We start from the raw sequence: 24,843 nt of genomic DNA, 5'->3' as shown, positions 1-24,843 counted from the left end.
TTACCAAACATAATTGACACATGCACACAACATTATGTTTACTTAGAGAAGCAAAAGAGACAATACATAAAATCCCGGTTTGAAAGAAAGTTTTGGAGCCATGCATATGATATTATCTATAGCCTTGATGGACTCCTCGTTCCAGAACTTTTAAAGCAAAGTAAAATGGTGCAACCAAAGCAGAATGTACGGTCTGTAACCATAATCTTATAGGAACAGTACCTTAATCTGGTGCAGCACCAGATCAATTCCCCTATCCAAAAATTATCAGGATTCAGAACTAATTCTTGAAATTTCTAATTAGATTCTGGCACCATTTGAAAACAAATCTTTCGATAATGTACCCCTCCTCTACATAAATAAGTAGCCTTTGGATCCACAAGCAAAATGTGGATTCCAATCTTCACCTTCCAACTCTTCCTAATCCAATCAAGGATGCTTCGGACACAATAACAAGATTTATCTACATCTAACTCAATATTGAATTTCATTATATTGCAAATCTCAAATAACAACCTTAAGATGGCCCACTGAAAGAAACCCATTTAAATTCTTAATGAATTTCATAGGGTTGAACGAGATTTGCTGAAAGAACTTTCACCGACAGCCTCATAAAATGGAGTGTATTTGAGGACATACATACCCGCCCTGCCCCACCCTTTGAAAGCTCTGCTAGTAATGAGTAATCTGTACCCGTACACAAAACTCAGTGAAAATTACACAAACAAGTATATTCGTGATTTAAATAACAAATAAAGAATCATATTGGATTTTGCCACCGAAAATTTTCCTACGAGTGTATAAGGTTTCAATTGTGCTGCTTCCATTTTTAACACACATGATAGCTAGATATTTCTCATTCCTTGATCATAAAATATATTGACATTCAAAACATTCTCTTTTAGTTTGTAGTTATTTACCATGACATCCACTGTTTCTGCCAGTGCTAATTTAAATTTAATGAATACAATGTAGAAAAAGTATATCCATATTTCAGATCCCTTGTATTTCCTTTTTCTGTATATGTTTTGTCCTATAAACCCAAACGAGGATTTTTACTTTTGTACTCTGAAATCTACACCTAAAAACTGAGACACAGCGATGAAGATTATGATCCAAGGAGTCCACTCATGCTAACCCCAAAATTATAATCGTGTGAGAGAACCATGAAAGCCATTGACTGATCTATGTTTCAAAATAGTAATTATAACCCTCTAGATTCCACATTACATCATGTGTTTTGAGAAGCAGATATACCAAAATAACACTAATCAGCGCCAATGTCATTCATGGACATAACCCTTGAACATAATAAAGCCTGATGAGACCTCCTTTATGTCAATTTTCACTGCCTAAATAGAACACTTTACAATGGAAATACATCATGGTTTGCTGTACATAGTTGCGCCATAATCTTCATACACTATAACTACACCAGTCTCGTTTAACTAGATACACTTTGGACAGCAACATAATGTGTTAAAAATTTTGAACGGAGCTCATCCTCATTCGCTCCAGAATGGGAATGAATTAGTTTCCCTCCCTTGTAAAATCGGAAACTAGGAACTGCTCTCACACCCCATTTTCTCATCAATGCCTGCAACAAATCCATAAATAAAATATCAAAACCAAAATAGCTGGCTAAAATCATAAGCTCATTAGTTTTGCATAAAACTAAATATAGGGTAACCTTTTCCCAAGTTCTACCTTCAAGAGACCTCAGGATTGAAATATAATGCAGTAAGACTTTAGGCGGGCGTCAAATAATTTAAATGCTGGAAAAGAAAGCTACACATTAAAAAAAAAAGGAATAGCAGGGCATGATTACCTAAAAAAAAGCCTAGTACAGTCATTATGTCGCAACAGAACTGTTGGACAAACAGTCCAATGATGTGGTTCTGTGGAAACTAAAGGTCTTAAATATCCCTCAGCTCTAGCAGCTTCGTCACTGGAAGTCTCTGTTTTAGTGTCCCACTATGACCACATTTAAAGAAACCTTAAACAATATCAAGGCTTATGCATTGTTGTCTTTGTGTGTGTGTGTGTATTTCTTGCAATTATATCTCCTTTGGAAGACTTATTACACAGTATCAGCATAAAAGTTACATTGCATATTATAGAAATACTCTCAAGCACGGATGAAACAGTCTTTTAGACAGGTCATTGCATTTTTCAATGGAAGTTACATACCTGGTCTTATTTTCCTGTAATTTTTTGCTAGATCTTTTTGGGTACAATTTAGGAGTGCAATTGAGGCAGAATGTCAATCAAGGTTGCTTTGCTTGACAATCAATATTAAGAAAGTTGAGAGTTATTTTTTGTTTTTTTTTTTTTTTTACTCTTTTAATGCGCCGGGTAAACTTTTTAACGTGACCGGTAGCACTGGCGCGACACGCCCACCGGTACCACAGGGACGGGGGAGACTAGAACCCGTGACCAACCCCCTGCTACAGGGAAGATTTAGCCAACCGAGCTAGGGCCCCCGCCCCAAAGTTGAGAGTTATCTTATGGCTCAGAATATCTCAGGTTCCAACAAATGAAGAATCTTCTCATAATGTGCCAATGATTTAGAGAAACAGGTTTATTGGAAAAATAGATGACAGAGGGAAAAGAGGTCATGTTCCAGAAAATGGGTAGGTTGGACTGTCCCAACAAAGTTCAAGTGTATGATCATGATACGGCCAAACTAGGTTATTGGCTTTCCAAATAGTACATACAAAATATTATGCTTGGGGAAATGTGTAAATAATGCTATCTTAAAGACAATATAATAAACTTGTGCCAAAAAATAAGTGCTTGTATAGCTGTAACAGGATAGAAAGAGAGCTTTAAGAAGTGTGCCTTAAGGGGAACTATTTTAGATATGTGGACATAGAGGAAGATTTCTGTTTCTAATCTGTTAGTAAGTGCAAACTGAACATTTAATCCAGGTCATTGAGATTTTATCCAAATGTTTCTAAAGACTTTCTGTAAATATGATTAAAGAAAAAATTGGATGGTCTAGGCATTTCCTCCAGTGACTTCAAATTGGACATGTCTCATATGCAAGGGACAATTATTAATAACTTCTTCCTATGCACCAAATGCAAGAATTATAACTCCCTGTATGCTTAATTCTTACAAGAATGCCTTCAAGAGATATGAAACAATAGTTCTGTAATGTCCCCTTTGGGATTACCCAATATTTTGCCCTAGAACCACAAATTCAATAAAAACCAATAGGAACATAATGTAGTTAGAGATATAATTTTGTTGATATATAGCATCAGTAGAAGTAATGATGTTGTGCGAATTCTGTTCATCAGACATATGCAAAATTTGTACCAGGTTCATCTGATAACATCATATATATATATATATATATATATATATATATATATATATATCTCATTTGGATGATTGTCTTAACATACCTTTGGTGATCTTATTGTCAGACATTGTAATGTACACATTATCGGCAGACATCATAATGTGTATGTTATTGGGGGTCTTGTGTTTTACTGCCGATCATGTAATATGTTGTATTATATTAACAGTTGGTTAGTTATGCCTCCCTATAGGCATGACCCTACATGGCCAAAGGCCACGTAGAGTCATGACTCTATGGGAGGCATGACCTTTCTCATGTATATATACAAGTGCAGATCAATGGGAAAATAATCAATCTAAGGCATTACAGTCCCAGTGATCTGCACATTCATTTTGCAGGACAACTATCGACAGCATTCATTGAAGGTGATTTACTTATTCTCTCAGCAATCTCCATTGTGAAAACAGTATATCTTCAGTGATCCTCAGCACTAAAGTTAAACACTCTACAATCACCATTAAGAGAACAGAATCTGCATCTCTGGTTCTGTTATTGTTCAAGTAAGGATATCAGTTATTGTCTATATCTGCAGTAATAGTTTTATCCAAGGTCACTGGGAGACGGGGAGACTTCAAGGTCTCCGGTACTGGTACTGGTACCGGTACGGCAATTTTTCAAATAGGAGACGGGGGTACTTGGAGACAGCAAATTTTTAATAGTTTAAAGAGTCTAATACTAAAAGTAAATACAAAATTTGAAAATAGTAATACTGTAAGACTAAAGTAAATAATAATAATAATGTCACATTAAAAATTAAAATAGACTCATAGAGTCAAAGATTTCAAAACTCACATGATCACAATATTGTATCTCATAGACATATTTGTTGTTTGAATATTGCATATGATCACCATCATATCAGATTGATAATCGCTGAGATTATCATTACATATTCAAATTTTAAATTCAAAAAAGTATAGTTTGATGCTGAATTGCCGATATGCAAACAAAAATGAACACTTTGTACAATAAACAAAAAACAGAAATATATCTAGTATTAGTATGTCGATGGTACTATCATCTACTCCACAAGGTTGTGATCATCCATCTCATGGTCTTCAGCTATCATGCTCTCCAAAAAATCATCTCTCCAAAAATATTTTAAATGATTTAATCATTTAAATTGTCGAATAAAAATAATTTTTTAAAAGTGTTTCTAATGTTTTTAAAGTTATTAATTTATTAAATAAAATATTTTAAATGATTTAATCATTTAAATTGTCAGTGGTCTTAATTTTTACATTAAAAACATTAAAATGAGGGCTAAAATATATAAAATTATTTAATATTATATTTTACATTTATATTTTATTAGGAGACTTCGGGGAGACTTCACTTTTTGGTTTAAGAGATGGGGAGACTTCAGGAGACTTCGTCTCCAACCTTTTTTGAGGTCTCCGGAGACACGAAAAGTCTCTGAGATGCGTCTCAGTCTCCGAGATGCGACTTTTAGAGGGGAGACGGGTCTCCCGGTAACCATGGTTTTATCTATTAGAGATCACTAAAACTATCATGGTATCAGAGCCATTTTAATAAGAAAATCTATTACTCAATTAAAATCTAAAGTTTCAGATTTATAAAAGTTAAATTATATTCTTAAATCAAAATGGTGAATCTAGAGGATAGGCTTGAGGGAGCATCAAATTTTTTGTCATGGAAAATTCGAATCATGATAATCTTAAGAAAAATGGAATTAGAGGAGTATATGGAAACAAACATATCCATGCCTGAAAATGATCCAGAGAAAATAACTTGGAAAAGACACAATAACAAAGCAATGAACATTATAATAGATTCTATAAAAGATCATATTCTTCCATCCATATCCAGTCTCAAGACTGCTTTTGAAATGTTTTCTACAATCAGAGATACATTTGAAATCAACAATACTAGTAGATTGTTAACTCTAAAACAAGATCTACTATATATAAAGATGAAAAATGGAGAATCTATTACATCCTACTTTCTAAGGATTTTTGAATTAAAAGATCAACTTGCAATAATGGAAAATCAAGTTGATGGCAAAGAACTTAGCATGATAGCATTAAGAGGACTTTCTCTATCTTAGGAAACATTTATTCGAGGCCTAAGCTCTCGACCCGAGCTTCCTAAATTTGAATTACTAAAAAATGAATGCACACAAGAAGAATCAAGATTAGTCTCAAGACGACTAAGTATAAATCAAGAGGGAGACATTCAAGCTCTTCGTGCAAATTCAAACAAGGAAAAAAATTCAAACATAATAAGAAAGAAACTAACAAATCATATAAGAAACGTGATTGGTCCAAAATTAGATGTTTCAAATGTGATAAAATTGGTCACTCTCATAATTTATGCCCTGAACGAAAGAGAATTCAAGCAGCTCTAGCAGAAATCAAAGAAAAGGAAGTAGAGAAAGAAGAAAAAGAAAACTTTGCATTTTATTTAGCGCTTTCAAGTGAATTAAACTCAAACAACAACACTTGGATCATAGGCAGTGGAGCATCTCGACACATCATTGGTTTTAGAGAAAAATTTGAAACCTTCTCAAAACACTCCTCAAAAGAAGTTACCACTAAAGACAACTCTACTCATCCTATCAAAGGTATTGGCTCCTATTCTATTTACCTAAATTTAGGAATTACTCTCCAACTCAAAAATGTTTTATATGTACCTAGAATAAAAAGAAATCTAATCTCTATCTTTGGTCTTGCTGATCAAGGATTTAGAATCACTTTTCAAGAGGACAAAGTTCTATCTTGGCCAAATAACTCTAATATCAAGAAAGCCATTTCTATTGGATTCAGAGTCGGAAGTCTGTATAAACCGTGTAACAATCAAAACTTAGCTCTAAGTCTTGAAACATCAAACTCTACCAAAATTTGGCATAGAAGGCTAGGTCACCTTCACTATCATGCATTATCATCTATAGAAAAAATTGTAAAAGGTTTACCTAGTCTCAAAACTAATCACTAAAGCATTTGCAAAGGATGTGCCCTAGGTGAAACACAAAGCAATCATTTCCTAAAAGTGTTCACAAATCAAAATCCATCCTTGAATTGATTCACATTGACCTGTGCGGCCCTATGTCTATACCTTCTCTTAACGGGTGCCTCTTTTATGTAATTTTTATTGATGATTACTCTAGAAGAACTTGGATCTACTTTCTAAAACAGAAAGAATCAGCTGAAGTATTATCAAAATTCATAGAATTCAAAGCCCTAGTTGAAAATCAGTCAGGATAGAAAATAAAAATACTAAGGTCAGACAATAGAGGTAAATACATCTCTGAAATTTTTAAAAACTTTTGCATTGTTGTTGGGATTAAGAGGGAGTTTTCTGTACCATATAATCCTCAACAAAATGGAGTTGTAGAACGTAAAAATAGATCAATTGTTGAATCAGCTAGAGCAATGATGCACGATCAAAACCTTCATACTTCCTTCTGGGCTGAAGCATCTAACACTGCAGTCTACATTCAAAACAGATGTCCACACTTAGTATTAGAGAACACCACTCCTGAAGAAGTATTTATGGGTAGTAAACCAAATCTAAGTCATCTAAGAATATTTGGATATCCTGTTTATATCCACATTCCTAAAGAGAAAAGAACAAAACTAGAACCATTCGAAAAGAAGGGGTTACTCATTGGATACAGTGAAACAACCAAAGGTTGCAGGGTCTTTATACCAGGTCAAAGAACAATTGAGATTAATAGAGACGTGAAATTTGAAGAAGATATCGCCTTTAATATTTCTAGAAACAGTGATGAATCTAATCCTGAAGTAGATGAAAATCACCAAGCAAAAATTGAGAGGGAGAATGATATTGAACTGTCTTCTACCTCTACATCTAATCATGAAGATTCTGAAAATATCAACAATAAAAAGAGGCCACTCTAGGGTAGGAAAATGATAGAAAAAAATCAGGTTGAACCTGATGAAGTAATTCAAGAAAGTAAAAGAACAAGAATCAGTCATGTTATGTTGCATTATTAACTAAACTTATAAAAATAGAACCTTCAAATGTTTAAGAAACACTATCAAGTCGATCTTGGAAAGAAGCAATGATTGAAGAATATAATTTCATACTAAAAAATGATGTATGGGATGTTGTACCGAGGCCTAAAAACAAATCAATTGGTTCTTCTAAATGGTTGTTTAAAATTAAACATGCATCTGATGGCAGCATTGAAAAGTACAAAGCCAGATTTGTAACACAGGGTTTCTCACAGAAAGAAGGCATCGATTATGAAGAAACATTTGCACCAGTTGCTAGATACACTTCAGTTAGAACCATCTTGGCTATCGCTGCATCCAAAGAATAGAAAATTTATCAAATGGATGTCAAAACAGCATTCCTAAATGGCAAAATTGAAGAAGTTTATATCGAGCAACCAGAAGGATTCTACACTCATGACAACAAAACTCACATTTGTAAATTAAAGAAAGCTCTGTATGCTCTCAAACAGGCTCCCAGAGCGTGGAATGAAAGGATAGACAACTATCTAATGAAGTTAGAATATTCTAAAAATGAAGTTGACCCTAACTTATACTTGAAAATAAATGGTGATGATATGATTATTCTTGTGTTATACGTTGATGATTTATTGATAATAGGTGAAGAACATCTCATAAAGAAATGCAAACAAAAACTCATAGAAAAGTTTGATAGGAAAGATTTAGGTCTTCTACACTACTTCCTTGGATTAGAAGTCTGGCAAAAAGGTAACTACATTTTTTTGAATCAAGGAAAATATACAGTTGATATTCTAACAAATTTTGGAATGATGGAATGTAAACCAGCTTCTACTCCTATGGAAGTCAATCTACACAAGTTAAAGGATGTTATGATCAAATCAGAACCTACAGATTTTACTTACTACAAGCAGATCATTGGATCTTTAATGTATTTGGTGAATACTCATCCTGACATATGTTATGCAACTAACACCTTGAGTCAGTTTATGTGTGCACCAAAGAAGATACATCTACATGCAACTAAATACATTTTGAGATATCTAAAAGGTACTATTGAGATGGGAATCAAATATGATCAAGTCAACATCAACCTTCATGGATATTTTGATTCCGATTGGGCAGGCAGTCCTACTAAACGTAAGAGTACTTCTGGATGTTGCTTCAGTCTAGGATCTGGAATGGTTTCCTGGTTCAACAGAAAACAGTCTTCAGTTGCATTAAATTCTACCGAAGTAGAATACATTGCCTCTTCCTTGGGTGCTAGAGAAGTGGTATGGCTACGAAAATTGTTAGTAGATTTGTTCAAAAGACCTTTGAAGCCCACAATGATTCATTGTGATAATCAAAGTTGCATCAAGTTTTCAGCTAACCCAGTTTTCCACAATCGTTCCAAACATATTGAAATTCCTGACCACTACATTAGATATATGGTGGATCAAGGAGTCATTCAACTAGAGTACATCAGTAGTAATGAGCAAACAACAGATATCTTTACTAAGCCTCTTGCTAAAGTTAAGTTGGATTACTTCAGAGGAAAACTTGGTATGATTAAATTGTAATATTGAATATTGAATTTAAGTTTTCAATTCATGTGAGTTTTTGCTTCTATTGTTGTTTAGTTGCATCAGATATGTAATGAAAGGTGGCGATCTTTCATGGACATATATCTATTCAAAAGGTAACCATTTGTAAGGTGACGATCTTGCAAATGATAGGCCTATTAGCATGGACATCTCTAGATATTATTTCGGACAATTAGAGATCATTGATAATGAATCCGTTATGATTACTCTAGATATTGTTTCGGACAATTAGAGATCATAATATATGTTATGATAGTGTTCATAGCATGGTAATTTTAATTATTTGACAAGTCATTGTTTTAAAGTGTTAAGATCAGATAATGTATTCAAATATTCTATTGTGAAGGTGTATTACTTCTCCCTTGCTAAGAGGGAGTGCTGATGTATAGCATCAGTAGAAGTAATGATGTTATGCGAATTCTGTTCATCAGACATGCAAAATTTGTACCAGGTTCATCTGATAATATTCATTGATGTTACTTACATATATTGATAGAAATAGATAATACTGAGAGGGTGGGGGGGGTGCGGGGTGAGTCAGTATTTTCAATCTTTTTGCCCACGACTGGATATTATTAACTACTTTAATACATGCATAAAGAAGTAAACCAATAATATTGAACAGTATAAACAACCATGCACAAAGAGAGCTCATAACACCATATTTTGTTAACTAGGGAAACCTTGGCCAAGGGAAAACCCCAGTGGGGATGAAACCCACTAGATAATTCACTATATAAAAGAACCTGGTTAAGGATATTGACCCTGTTAGGAGTCTATGAAGAATGTATAGTGTCTTGAGTCCCTGTTAGGAGACTAGGCCTTGTTAGAAGCCTCAACCCTATTAGGAGTTGGTGGATCACATACAAATGTGTGCAAGAAGAGCCCAGTGCCCTAACATGCAACTATACAATAAGTTCTTCCAGAGAATAGATATATATACAATACTGGATCACTTGATGTACTTCGCAATACTTCTGATTGTCAATTCTTCATACAAAGAGTGACTGTGCACATATCAAATTGCATCATATCTCGCATAACATTGCTTTGCATCACATATCATAATATCGCATTGCCATATTAACTTCACAATTGAAGTTCTTTACTTATATCAAACATATCAATAAATTCTTCCTTAGTTGGCTCACATATCATCCTTAGAGTCTGCTCATCAAGATTTAGTAAACAAAACAATTCTACAAGTCGTACAAGTCAATTTGCTGACATGCTCTGTTTTGCATTGTGAGGTGTCTACATCAATATTTCCTCCATAACTTGAACTAGGTTGATCATACGGACATGCGCACTGGTATGCATCATCAGGATGATGTCATGCATCTAGGGTTAACTGCGTAAGAGAATATTCCCCGCACTGGTATGCATCATCAGGATGATGTCATGTATCTAGGGTTAACTGCGTAAGAGAATATTCCAAGGGAATATTTTGCTATCAACAAATCTTGTCATGTTGCTGTAACACTGTCCAATACTTAAACAATTTTGCTTCACAAATAATCATGACTAAACTGCAAAACAAATGTTTCCATAAATGACAAACCACATATCTCACCTTATTTGATTGATTGGTCATATTGCCAACAATCTCCCCCTTTGGCATTGATGGCAACATTTTGGGAAAATTGGCTAAGTCCCAAACATGTTGTCATACCAATCAAAGTAAGTAGCCATAACACAGTAAAAACATTGAATTCATGTTTTGAAAAAAGATTACATCCCTTATAACTCCGATTACAAAGCTTGCTTAAAGCAAAGCTTACTACTATACTTCAAAATACAACTATATAACTTACAATTACAATTTTCCTTATTTCTCCCCCTTTGACATCAATGACAAAGGTGTCAACAAAAAGAAAATACTATCAAAAACTGAAAGTTGCATCAAAACTTGGGAAAACAATCACTGAAGTTAGTTTTCAATTGCGCAAGGTGTTTCTTTCAACTATCTTTTAGTGCATCAAAGATACTAATTAGCGCACATAGAGCATATGTGGCTAACTCTGTTGCATTCAAACTTGTAGCCATAAACTTGTCATATGAGGTCTTGGCTACCAAACATTCCTCCAACTGATTTTGTAACAGTGTAATCTGTGGGGATAAATGGTCCCTCAAAAGAGTAAATCTTTTTAGAGCTTTCTCCTTTTCTGCTTGTGTATCCCGGATGCTGTAATGAATTGCTGGCATTGCATGCTCAAAGGTTTCCAATTTTTTATTCTGTTTCACAAAGTTATCAGTGAGCATCTGAAGCTCAATTACCTACTCTTCGATTTTCTCATCAAAACTATGAAGGTGAAGGTATGCCATGTTGCACTTATCATATATCTGCTTCCCTTCCTCCGTACTCTGCCTTAATGCCTTAATGCATTCATTTAGCATTTCTATATCATTTCTTATATTTGTACACATGGTATTAAGAAGTTTACCATCATGCTCAGTTCGTGCTTGAATTGTAGCCACATTGGTAAGTGTTGTAAACTCATTATCAAAGGTTTTGTACAAAATTGCTGCTCTCTGTTGGATGTCTACAAGTGTATCAACAAAACTTACTGTCTTCTCCAATCTGTCCAAAACTAAGGTTAAAGTCTTCTCAATAGACTTGACTGATTTCTTCTTTTCAAGGAGTTTACTTAAAGAAGATATAAGGTTTTGTGCCTCATCTTCTTCATCTGACTATACTGCTGTTGTGGTGACTACTGCTGCTTTTGTAGGTGGTGTAGAAGATTTTACTACTGCTGTTGCTAAAGGCGCACTTGAATTAGCTGTTTCAGTGCTAGATTCAAATTTCTTTGCAAAAGGTACATCTTTCTTTTGCTCCTGTTCTTTTTCCTCATCAAATGAGCTATTGTAATCAACAATATTGCCAACAATGCTAGGGCTAAAATCTTTAAATGGGTCTCCAGTTCTATCCACTGTCACATTGGTGTTATCGACTTGCATAGATTCACTGCCAATGGTAATGTGTGGTGAATATCACTTGATTGCTCAAAACTATGAGGTGGACTAACTATTACCACAGTAGGACTGGTTTCCTCTGTCTGCGCACTCTTCTCAGTCTCCTTAGGCATAGGGCTTTCTTCTCTAGCTGTGCACTCTCCTCAGTCTTCTTAGGCATAGTAGACATGTATGTGACTATAGCTCTTTTAGTTTCCTCATTCACTTCTTCATAATTTCCTCCCATAAGGAGAATAGATCTCTTCTTATTTCTCAACAATGGTGCTATTCCTTTCAGAATTTCCTTTATCTCTTCCTCATTATTTACTATACATAACTTTTTTACCATATTTATCCTTATTTTCTTATCTTCCTCAATTACTCTACCTTTCCTGTTTCTTAATCTACTGTACAAATCTTCAAGTATTTGACCTCTTATGCTATCAAACCTTTTATCTTTTAGGATCATATTTCTAACTACAACATTCTCCAGCTGTCTTCTATCCATATAATTATACAAGTCATAATACTTATTCAATTGCACAAAATTATTGTCATTAATAATTTGCATGTTAAGATATTCTACTTTGGTTTCCATGCTTTTCTTCCTGTTGAAGTCTTTGCTTCCTGCTCTGCTGGTTCTACTGGTCTATCACCAGTCTCTTCTTCAGATTCAGAGGAACTGATTTGCAAGGTTCTTCTCCTCTTACTAGGTCCACTTGTAGTTTGCTTGACTCACTTCTCAGGTTTGGTTTTCTCAAGCCTTGTGGACTTCCTAGGTGTTGACGCTTCCTTTGTTTTCTTTGCATTCCTCAGAGGTTGCTACTGTGCAACTGTTGCATATGGCATTGTAGGTGTTGCGCACTTGTCTGTGCAATTGTGACCTCTTCAGTAGGTCCGACCACTGCAATAGGTGTAAGGGTCAATAGTTCAGATTGACCGCTGGCCTTCATTTCCAAGGCTATCCCTTTCACCTCTTTAAATTCCTTTCTTGACATTCTTGATTCCTTTAAGATAGAATCAATTGCTCTTTCTACCTTCTTCTTGGAGTCCATGACTTTTTGATTTGTTTTGACTTCTCTCATCTTCTCAGTATATGTCCCCCATCTAGGGCATTCAAAATCAACTTCAGACTGTAGAATTATCTGCGCATATCCTTCAATCAATTCATCACTCATTTCATAACCCATAGGTTCAATGAACTTTACTCGAGGGACTACTGCCTCCATGCATGTGTAACTATTTCTACCATAAAAACATAGTCCATCCTTATATTTTTCCATTAGTGCAGGAGGTATCCTATACGTTTTCTTCATTTCAGCTTGGAATAATTTCATCATTCTATCAATATCATTATCTCTGACTATTTTTTATTTGGTTCTATATGAGCGAGTGATAGTCTGCATTATGCACTCACTTCTATCCCAATTTGAGATACTAGAAAACTTCTTTGTTGCGTAGAAGAATGTATGAGTCAATAGGGATTCAAAACTAAAGACTGCGCTCCTAGATTTCTTAATTTTTGATATGTTATCCAACAACTGAGTTCGGATAGTATCACATAGATTAACCTTTTCTCCCTTTACTGCCATCACATAAGTTGCATGAAGAATTCCTGCGGGGACTGAATCTATCCTAGATCCACGGTTGAACTTATATCCCAAAATTTTACTAACAAGTCTTACTCCATCTTCAATAGAGTTGATCTTCATATTTCTGCCATCAAAACATGTGTTGAGATTTGTTTCGACTAACTTGCTCACATTCTTTATGTTCACTGGATTGCATCCTTTGTTACTCAAACCTATGACCTTGTGAATTAGGTCATTATAAATGCATATGATAGATTCTCCCAACCTTAGAAGGTCATCATGAACTCTGCTCAGAATGATTCTTGTCCATTCGTGGTTATCAAAGTCCATGTAGAACATATGCTTAACTAGGTTAAGTTGTTCTAGGTATGCATATTTTGATTTCAATGACAAATCATTGTTGCACATTTTTTCCAATTCCTTATGAATCTCAATATCTCCTATGCTTTCTATTTTACAGTGAATATAACCTCTTATGTCCTCAACATGAAGAATATTTTCCGGTACTTGCGAAAATGCTCCAATTGGGTCATCAAGAAGAGAAACAAATGGGTGTTTCTTTAAGTTATATCTAGGTCTATTACTGACATTAAAGTTATTAAACACTTCTCGTCTTGCCATTTCTGAAAATATGCTCAACAAGTTCGAAAAATACCTTAATTTCGTGTTTTAGGGTTTTCAGCGATCTCACATATCTCCAAACTTCTTCAACACTTCAAATCTTTCTTCAATCTTGCACTTAAGATTTCGCACAAGCAAATGATATTCGTAAATCAATTTGCATCCTTTAAATCTTTTGCAATCTGTGCTTGGCATTAAATGCGTATCTGCCACTAGTCCAAAATACTGTCTTTGTATAACAGAGAGGTTATTCTTCTTATATATCGTTATACTGATCATATTAAGCAATGCGCACTTAACTGTAGACTCCTCTTAATGTCTAGTATGTACTGTTAACTACGCAACTTGTGATATTCTTTCTAACATTAGTTATGATTAACTAACGCATTGTTTTACTGAGAATGCTTAATGCAAGTAAGATGGGTCACAGACAATAAGTGACTTTACTGTCTTGTCAAGATATTAGGATGAGCTTCTTCCTGAGCTGTATGAGAACTTCCAGCTTCTCTTGCTTTTACAGATATTTCCTTAAATTCTTCTGTTAGCTCCTTCATTTCTTCCTTCAGGTTGTCATCATTTCTTCTATTGTTCCTTCTGTAATTTTGATTCCTGTTAAGGTTTCTTCTATCCATTTGGCAAAAAATTGTTGTGTGTCCAAAGTTATTACATAATTGGCATACAGGTACATTCCTTCTTTGTTCATTATTCTAGTTGTTAGGTGCTCTGCAATTCCTTGCTATGTGTCCAAGATTGTTGCATTTGTAACGAACAATTTTTCTTCTTTCTCCACTTTCATTGCTGTGAGATCTTCTTCTATTGCCTGCATGGTTAGTGTTCCTAAACATTCTACTATTTGCATTATCATTATCAAATTTAGGTTTCTTACAATCTACTACATAATGTCCATATCTATGACAATTATGACAATAAAAATTTGAAATAGGATTAAAAGACTTATCTTTGCAATTGTCTTCAGTATGTTCAAGTTCATTACATCAGGCATGAGATTCCTTTCTTCTCTTATCCTCATCTTGATCAGTTTCTTTAGATTTCTCAGAGTGAGCAACATTCTTGTCTTTAGATGTATCATCTATTTTGCTTATGCTTAGATGCTTTTTGACTTCAGGAGTATCAGGTTCTTTTCTCTCAATAGATCTCTTGGTGGATTGTCCAAGGAAGAATCCAAGTCCAGTCTTGTCATAGCTAGGTCTCTGTACAGACATTTGTTCTTCAATCTTTTCACTGCTGGTATATAAATTCTCAAGTTGTTGTTTGGTTTGGACAAACTCAACTTTCACAATATTGTTGTATTTCTCTAATTTTGCATGCTCTAACTTGATAGATTCCAATTTAGATGTTACCTTGCTTAACTATGATCTTAGATCTACATTTTTCAGCTTTTATTTCAGAGTCATTCTTTCCTCCATTTTTCTTAAGACTTAGCTTGAGTTCAACTATTTTTAACTCATGTCTCAAGATCTCATTTTCTTTCTTTAGATCTTCAATATCATCATCATTGGTTTGCTCATTAGGTCATTTTTGTTTTACGTCATCTATCTTGTCCTTTAGTTCACCAATGTAAGCTTTTGCATCTTTATATCTATCTTTTAGGCCATCTCTTTAAGAAGATCAATTTGTTCAAGACCTTCAAGATTCTTCTTCAACTGTTCCATATCCATAGCGATCTTATTCAAGCTATTAAGCCTTTTTTGAATAAGTAGGCTCTAATACCAATTGTTAGAAATAGATAATACTGAGAGGGGGGGAGGGGGTGAATCAATATTTTCAATCTTTTTTCCCACAACTGGATATTATTAACTACTCTAATACATGCATAAAGAAGTAAACCAATAATGCTGAACAGTATAAACAACCATGTACAAAGAGAACTCATAACACCATATTTTGTTAACAAGGGAAACCCCCAGTGGGGTTGAACCCACTAGATGATTCACTCTATAAAAGAATTCGGTTAAGGATATTGACCTTGTTAGGAGTCTATGAAGAATGTATAGTGTCTCGAGTCCCTGTTAGGAGACTAGGCCTTGTTGGAAGCCTCAACCCTATTAGGAGTTGGTGGATCACATACAAATGTGTGCAAGAAGAGCCCACTGCCCTAACATGCAACTATACAATAAGTTCTTCAAGAGAATAGATATACATACTTCTGTACTTGGCAATACTTTTGATTGTCAGTTCTTCATACAAAGAGTGACTACGCACGTATCAAATTGCATCATATCTCGCATAACATTGCTTCGCATCACATATCATAATATCGCATTGCCATATTAACTTCACAATTGAAGTTCTTTACTTATATCAAACATATCAATAAATTCTTCTTTAGTCGGCTCACATATCATCCTTAGAGTCGGCTCATCAAGATTTAGTAAACAAAACAATTCTGCAAGTCGTACAAGTCAATTTGTTGACATGCTTTGTTCTGCACTCTGAGGTATCTACATCACTATTCCTCCATAACTTGAACTAGGTTGATCGTATGGACATGCACACTGGTATGCATCATCAGGATGACATCATGCATCTAGGGTTAACTGTGCAAGAGAATATTCCAAGGGAATATTCTGCTATCAAGAAATCTTGTCATGCTGCCGTAACACTGTCCAATACTTCGACAATTTTCCTTCACAAATAATCATGACTAAATTGCAAAACAAATGTTGCCATAAATGACAACCACATATCTCACCTTATTTGATTGATTGGTCATATTGCCAACATATATATATATATGTTTGGATGATTGTCTTAACATACCTTTTGATGATCTTATCGGCAGACATCATAATGTATATGTTATCGAGGGTCTTGTGTTATACTGTCGATCATGTAATATGTTGTATTATATTAACTAACAATTGGTTAGTTATGCCTCCATAGAGGCATGACCCTACGTGGCCAAAGGCCAAGTAGAGTCGTGACTCTACGGGAGGCATGACCTTTCTCATGTATAAATACAAGTGCAGATCGATGGGAAAATAATCAATCTAAGGCATTCCAGTCCCAGTGATCTGCACATTCATTTTGCAGGACAACCATCGACAGCATTCATTGAAGGTGATTTACATATTCTCTCAGCAATCTCCATTGTGAAAACAGTATATCTTCAGCGATCCTCAGCACTAAAGTTAAAGACTCTGCAATCACCATTAAGAGAACAGACTCTGCATCTCTGGTTCTATCATTGTTCAAGTAAGGATATCAGTTATTGTCTATATCTGCAGTAATAGTTTTATCTATTAGAGATCACTAAAACTAAAAAATTTAACCCACAATGTAAAAGCAAGATAGATCCTACAATCATGTTAGATAGTTATTGAAGATGCAATTCATTACATTGATTATTGCTAATAGGGTTAAAGGACATATATTTATAATCATCTTAATCATATAAGATATATAATTTATTATTGGGGTTCAACTATAATGAAGCTTGGATAAGGAGACAGAATAGGGTGCACAAAACAATCCTCTATCTAGGCCCAAGAGTGAATATACCATCCCTTTTTGACTCATTTGGTCTTGTGCCATCCATAATGGCGTGTACCTAAAAAGGAAGCCTATAGCAGTTCACCCTCTTCATGCCACCCTTATTCACCCTCCTATGATTGAAAATCTCTTGAATCAATCCCAACAATCAACTCATGAAGAGGTTGGAGGGGAAATTACAATAGGGTGCCCAAAGTGATCCTCTACCCTAGGCCCAAGAGCAGATATACCATCCCTCTTGGCCTCATGTGGCCCTCAGGAGGTGGTGTACCTAGTGAGGAAGCCTATAACAGCTCCCTCCTTGTATTTCCCTCCCTCACCTTGCCATGATCAATAGCTACTATATGGTGAGTAGACTGGAAATCCACATTATTGCTTATATCTGGTATTATGTACTAAATATATTATTTAAATTATTACCTATATGTATTTAATCATCATGCATCTATTGAACATATATTCATGCAACCACAAAAGGCTAAGAAATTAGAATAATATTGCCAGCAATGCATAATGATTTCTGATTCAGATCTGATTGTTCGTAGAAAATGTATTGGTCTGTGCTTATGAGCACCGACACTTTTTAGATTCGTTTCTTGATGATCTCTCCCATCATGGTCTTCTGCTTGTGATGTATAATCTGTGTCCAGCGAAGAATTGCTGTCCCTTCAATACTAATTTTAGCTTTCAAACTAATATCAAAATCGCTGCTATTAATACTGATCGCTGTCCAATGTATGCTTGTTTCTACTAATTGCTGATTTTGTTATCAGCTTTTCTGTTCACTCTTTAGAAAAATTGTGAAGTCTCAAGGTAAGATGATTTTTTTTAAGGTGTCAATTTTCCCTTCATGGCAGGGGCATGACAGGTTCCATCAAGATAGCAGAAATGCCATTTGCAAATCAGGGTATGCAGAAAGGTAAGGGTAAGGGTTTGAGATCCCAGCCTCAGCAGCATGCTAACTTGGATTATGACACTTGAGATCCACTTTCCATGAGTAATGGTTATTACCCTTAAAGTTGTGTACATTTTGAATATTGTACCTCTTGGATTTTTACCTAAATGCAAAATTCAGGTAGAGCCGCATTTTCTGAGTCCTGGCAGAACATCTCTTTGAGGTGTCATTGTTTTGATAAGAAGATCTATCCTTCTATTCAGGATTGAGCAAAATTCTTGTTTTGATTGACTGTTGTTTTGTTCATTACATTTTGGTACTGGTGGAGCTCAGTCTTGCAAAATAATTTGAGCTTTTGATCTTCATCAAGCAGCCTGCAGACCCTATTTGCTATTAGAATCCTACATCAATTCAACATTCCATTGACCCTACAATAATGCTATAATCCTACAGCTGAAACAATGTTAACTTCTTTGAGATTGTCAACTCAGAGTCGCCTAATTTGTCACAATAAATCATGTAAGTAATGGAGCCCATTGGGGCCATCTTTTAAATAAGAGTGAGGTCAAGGGGCAATGATGTAAATCAGGTAATATGTGGAACCCTCTCACATCTCCCTAGGTTTTTCTGGGCTTTTGGAGTTCTCACATTGCACCATTAGTTACCAGTCTTCTTTCGTCAGTGATGGTTCAAGTAATATTTATCCAAGGCAAACTTTCTCTATTGATTGGGCACAATGCACCAACCATTAGACCCAAAGCCATGCTTTCTCATCATGTAGACGCACATTCCATGGAGATCAATATTGTTGTCAGTTTAATCACACCATTGGTTGAAGTAGCCAACTCATTAGATGGGCCCTCGAGTCTCTGCACATTGAGTCCAATACAAAAAGCCATAATCAGATGGAGTTGCTAGACGTAATCTTTTCCATTATAATTTGTACAAAGAAGTAATTATGTGATTGCCGAAAAGCTATGCATGTGATATGTTTGGAATTCGAGTGCACTTATATTCTCTGTTATGAGTACCAAACCATATAGGGATATGCTTCATATATCCTTGAGATGGGGAAGCTGCTCTATATATGTAAGAAATAATATTCAGAGTAAGGACTTAACTTTCTTATGATGCCATAGGCCAGAATTGGCATGAAGATGGAAAATATATCAAGTAATGAACCTCCCAAGCAATCATCCATGAGGACCAGCATGGTCGAGATGAAGGGAGAGAGTGGGAAGAATCCTGAAATGAAAGAAAAATATAATCAGTAATAACATTCGAACTCGGTAATTAAGATAGCTCATGGAAATCCCTTGTATGAAATCTTGTTGTCAAGTCGAGCGGTGGGTGATTGGGCATATAGGTTGCCCACCCAAATCCTGGCCAAGGTAGTTAATGGCATGGCTGCTACCATAATCACCCGAGGTCAAGGTCCTAGCAGTTGTGAGATAGGCTGATGGGAAAGTGTCCACAGCCTCGATAGCTGACTAGTCGACGCTCTAACACCAAGATGCTCAGTGGCTCGATAAGGGTGTCCCAAACCAAATCCCAGGGTAGGGAGGGCCTTTCTCAATGGGAATTGTGTGGGGATACTAAAGGTTCACAGTTGGGAGGTTAAGCCCACAACAATGCTTCTCCTCTCTTCCAGACGCCAAGGCTTGAACAACTCAGTGTCATCAATCGCTTGTTCTCTAGTAACCTTTTTATGTTTCTCACATTTCATTTGATAAACTTATTGCTTTCCATGTATTTTAATATTTCCAAAGTCAGGAGGTTAGATTAGAACATGCAAGTGAAATGGTAGTTAATATCTGAATGTCATGTGAATCTAGTAGGTAAAAGTTGTTAGTTTCTAATTATTTGGGGATGTAAATAATAGTTAGCTCGTATTTCCATTTCATGTGAAAGAGTAGAATAACTAATTTAACGGTATCTCCTTTCATTCGGTTAAGATTGTGATGTTATTTCTTTATTTAAAGGATTAATTAGTTTCTGAATTTTTAGCATGTTACATATGGTATCAGAGTGCTAGGTTCAACTCTGAACCTTGGGCTCATCACACCTTATATAAAATAAAATAAACTGAAAAATGTAAATTTGGATGTTAAACAAGATGTATACCTGTATGACACCTTGCAAGAAACCCTGACATCCCATATTTTTCTATCTGATTAAGAACATGCCAAAGCATGACTATTACTAATGGAATGACAAGCAAACTAATCCTCTTATGATTTATTATAAACCATGTGAGGGGCAAGACAAGCCCAAAGATGAAAATGGACAAAATACCCAAGAATAGGGTGTCCAGTTTATTATTAATTTATTCCTTTTGATGTGTCCTCAAGAGAGGAATTATTTGTAAATAATGTAGTTGCAGTTGCAACAAGAAAAGCAATAAAAATAAGCAATTAGTAATTCTTCTCTTTTGTTGAACATAATTTCTTAAAGAAATCATATATTTGTTGTAAACAAATGTGAGCATGATATTGATTAAAGAAACAATTGTATATCTCAAAAAAACTCAACCTTAATATATGGCCAACAATGCAAACCATAGTTCAACTTCTCGTTCTCTGCCACTTCTCGGTGAGGCCAAAAAAAAATTTCTTGGCAAATATCAGAGAGAAGTCGGAAACTTCTCGGGAAAATATTGGGAATTTAAAAAATGACTTTTATTTAATTAAAAATGCATTTTTTCACAAAATTCAATAAGTAGATGCATGTATTGAGTCAGTAAATGAGTAAACAAACCAAACAAGATGATCTAGATATATATAAATACAATAAGTAACAAAATCGCATCCTCATATGGAATGTCGATGTAGTCACAAACTCTGAACTCCGAAACAAGCTACAAATAGTAAATACCAAATTGTCTTTGTCAAAATATAAGCAAATACAAATGTCAAGTTCAATATGAAACTATTTTGACTCTACATCTTCCTCTTCCCCATCCCAATAGTTCTAGTAAAAACTATGGGAGAGGCAGGGGGTCATTTGCTTGGAAAGAGCTTCGAATCTAGTTCGAATCTGCTCCTAATCCTCTGGAAATTGCTACAAATCAATTCCAAACACTTGGTGCTGCTCCAAAACCCTTCTCCTCCACCCAAGACGCCAAACGCAACAAATGAAACAATGAAATGTTGTTTTTTGTAACCGCAAGTTTTTACTAGATGCCACCCACGAGAAAAGTCCAAGTTATCGCGAGAAATTGGCAATATATCGCCAACTTGTCGAGGCGAGAAGTTGAAAATCTTGGCACCCTAATTTGGCGATAAAAACTAGAGTTTTCTCGCCGCCTGAAACTTCTCGCGAGAAGTTTACTTATCGGCAATAAAATGATGATATTTTAATCTATGATGGAAACACTATTGAGAACGAGGTAACTAGCGGGGCTAATCCCTAAAACTCATCAAATTTGTTGATCCAATTGCTGCAACATAATTTATTTTCTCCTTAGTTTATCTATTTTTGCAATAGAACCTATCTTTCAATTTATCATTGACACTTGATACTTTTGAGGTATTCCATATTCATATGCTCGACTATGTAATGGTAAACATTTCTTTGAATTCATACATTCAATTTATACAACGACATCTTGTTAATATTATTATTGGGCTTGAAAGAGCTTAAACATTGAAGCTTTACATTGTACAGGTACACGTATTGCTATTGTCTCACCTTCAAATGATATATTATCAATGAAGTCTATTGTTGTTTACTATTTACATTGTTCATTTTTTCAATCAATATGAATTCATATGTATTTTCCATCTTTAATTGATTCTTCCTCAGGCTATGTCTTCCATCTTCATATCTTCAATTGTTGCATTAACTTCTATTGGTCAACAGTTTGTTCTCTTATTATATTTGATAATCTTGACTCTTTGATACGCAATGTTTGGAGAAACAAAAGGATGTTTACCAACAAATGGGTTAGTGTATGTATCCTATCACTGCCCTCTGAATTGATTGGGTACAACTCCCTATGATTCTTGCAATAATAAGCAATGAATGCATCTTTATGTGATCAAAAATTCTTAATATTATAAGCTCTTAATCTAAGAGCAGTAAAGGATAACCAAGTTGTTTGTAGGCACAAACAGCTCAGGCAAGATGTATATGAATAACCTATCACACTCAATGGAATGATTACAATAGATAATCTTGATATTCTCTGACTTCTAATTCTACTCTAAATGCAAATTGCTAATTTAAATGCAGAAGTAGGAAATACAGGATTATACATATGAGGGCAAGTGGAATCGCTTTGGTTATTAGCCTTGACTGAAATGGAATTCAACAAGTATCCAATAGATTCGCATACATTATCCTTTAATTCCCAATGAAATGTCTAACATGTATGAAACTATCAAGAGAAGAAATAGAACCATATATGAAGCAGCAAATGGAATTGCTGTTCTGCAAATATCAAAACAAAGTGGAATCCATCTAATTATTTACAGGATCATACACAATTGTCTTTCAACTCTAAGTGCAAAGTTATCTAATGCATGGACTACAAAACATGAAAAGAAAATACTGTAAATGGAATTACAGAACCATTTGCCGACCCTTTCATTATCAAATGAGGTTACATTTATAGTTTACTGTCATTTCTTAATTCTGGTAGAGCAATAGTCATATGAATAGAAAAGAATAAAATATGAAATTATCTAGTTTGCATCGTCATACGAGCACGTAGTATCTCTTCTGCTGACGATTCTAAATCCATGATATTCCTGAAAATGCTTGATGACTATTCTTCTTCATGTGATCTCAAAAAATTCTGTAGAAAATGGTTTATTCTTCATCTTTTGTTGTTTCGCACCAAGCCCATGTATTTCATATTCCAATGGTCATTGCATTTTCGAATTCCCATCATTGATCTCAAATCGACAGTCGAGATCAAAACGTTATGACTTCCTTTATAACTTTCTCCGTGGGTCCCTCCACATACACGTCTTCTTGTCACTTTGTCACATAGAATAACAATCGAGCAACTTTACATAGCAAGATAGCGACATCCGTGGATCTCTTTTAGAACTGACGGTAGTAACAAAACAATGTTAGGTCTCTTTGTTTCATAGTGCGGGTCCCTCCTTCCAACTAGGCACACCGTGGTGAACAGTTGGCACCATTCTATTGCTTGGAGAATTTGACGTTGACTTTCTTTCCTTCGTGGCATTTAGTGACTAGATTCTGACTACGCTTCATGAAATGTAATGGCCCACCGGACACATGCCTTCACGTCACTTTGTCGCATAAATTATCAAACGGGCATCTTTACATTGCAACATTATGACCTCCACAGATCTTTTTTGATCTAACGGATGAAGGCATCCAACTTTCGTTTAATATTTAAATGGGACCCGATTTGATAGGTAAGCATTTGGACTTTTCAACTAGCCAATAGCACGCTTTCTTTTCAATTTTGGCCTTCGCCACCTTTGACTTAGTTCTTTCACCATTTCTGCATTTTTTAACGTTCATTCTGTATTGAATTCAACTGAACTTGATTTAGAACTATTCTCACAATCTGTATATCAATCTTCAACTTCAGTCTTCAGTGTTCTCTTCTACATTTGCTTTGTATATATCTGTGAAAATGTATCCTTCTCTAGAGATAGATCTTTGACCATGGAGTTAGAAACTTTCAGAGATGAAAAAATGCTTTCATAAAGAATTGCTTCTCAACATGAACCTTGTATTCAACATGATTAGGAACAAAGAATGTGAATCATTAGAGATATTCAGACCTTCTTCTCATCAAGAAAATGCATAACAAACCCTCCCAAACGTAATCATGTAGCTAAGAATCAATGTATTGCTCATATGATTTCCTACATCAAGTTATCTCAAAGGGAAAATGAGAAGAAAGGTGTTACATCCCAAATTTTGACCTAATTTGAAATATAGCCGTTGAGGTTCACATGAAGTCAGTTGGCAGTTTAATTTGTTATAATTTGGTGAAATGGTAAGATAGTTAGTCATTATGATTTCAAGTGAAGATAACATGTTAGTTGATCGTTAATCACGAACTCATGGAATTGAGAAGATGGTTAACCATTATGATTAATTAAGATTAAATAATTCATTATAATAATATAATTTAACTATAGGGAATTTTCTTGCAAGAAACATGTCAATGGGGGTAGAAGCATTGTCAGAAAAGAATTAGGCAAGAGCATCACCATCACTGGGCAGCAAGGTAGAGGATCCAGCGACTTGAAATAGAATACATCTGTGGAACTGCATGAGTTATTTAAATAATAAATTTAATTAAAATAATTGAGTTAAAATATAAATGTATCTCAAAGGGATTTTAATATTCTTTCATCTTATTATT

The 24,843-nt window shown here is 34.9% G+C and overlaps 1 protein-coding gene across 1 annotated transcript in view; it reads right to left on the bottom strand.

Annotated features, from left to right (window-relative positions):
• Positions 1–1,181: 1,181 nt before the first annotated feature.
• Positions 1,182–24,843, bottom strand: part of LOC149532820 (uncharacterized) — a 37,945-nt gene continuing 14,283 nt past the window's right edge. The window contains exon 4 of the mRNA XM_089803500.1: positions 1,182–1,597. Within this exon, the coding sequence (XP_089659626.1) occupies positions 1,445–1,597 (153 nt within the window). The 3' untranslated portion in view covers positions 1,182–1,444. The remainder of the gene's footprint in view (positions 1,598–24,843) is intronic.

The sequence above is a fragment of the Cupressus sempervirens genome, chromosome 10, assembly GCF_028749045.1.
Source record: "Cupressus sempervirens isolate cs-2001-9-10 chromosome 10, ASM2874904v1, whole genome shotgun sequence".
NCBI classification, from domain to species: Eukaryota; Viridiplantae; Streptophyta; class Pinopsida; order Cupressales; family Cupressaceae; genus Cupressus; species Cupressus sempervirens.
The sequence above is the reverse complement of the archived record's forward strand: the minus strand, read 5'-3'. Positions and strand labels throughout refer to the sequence as shown.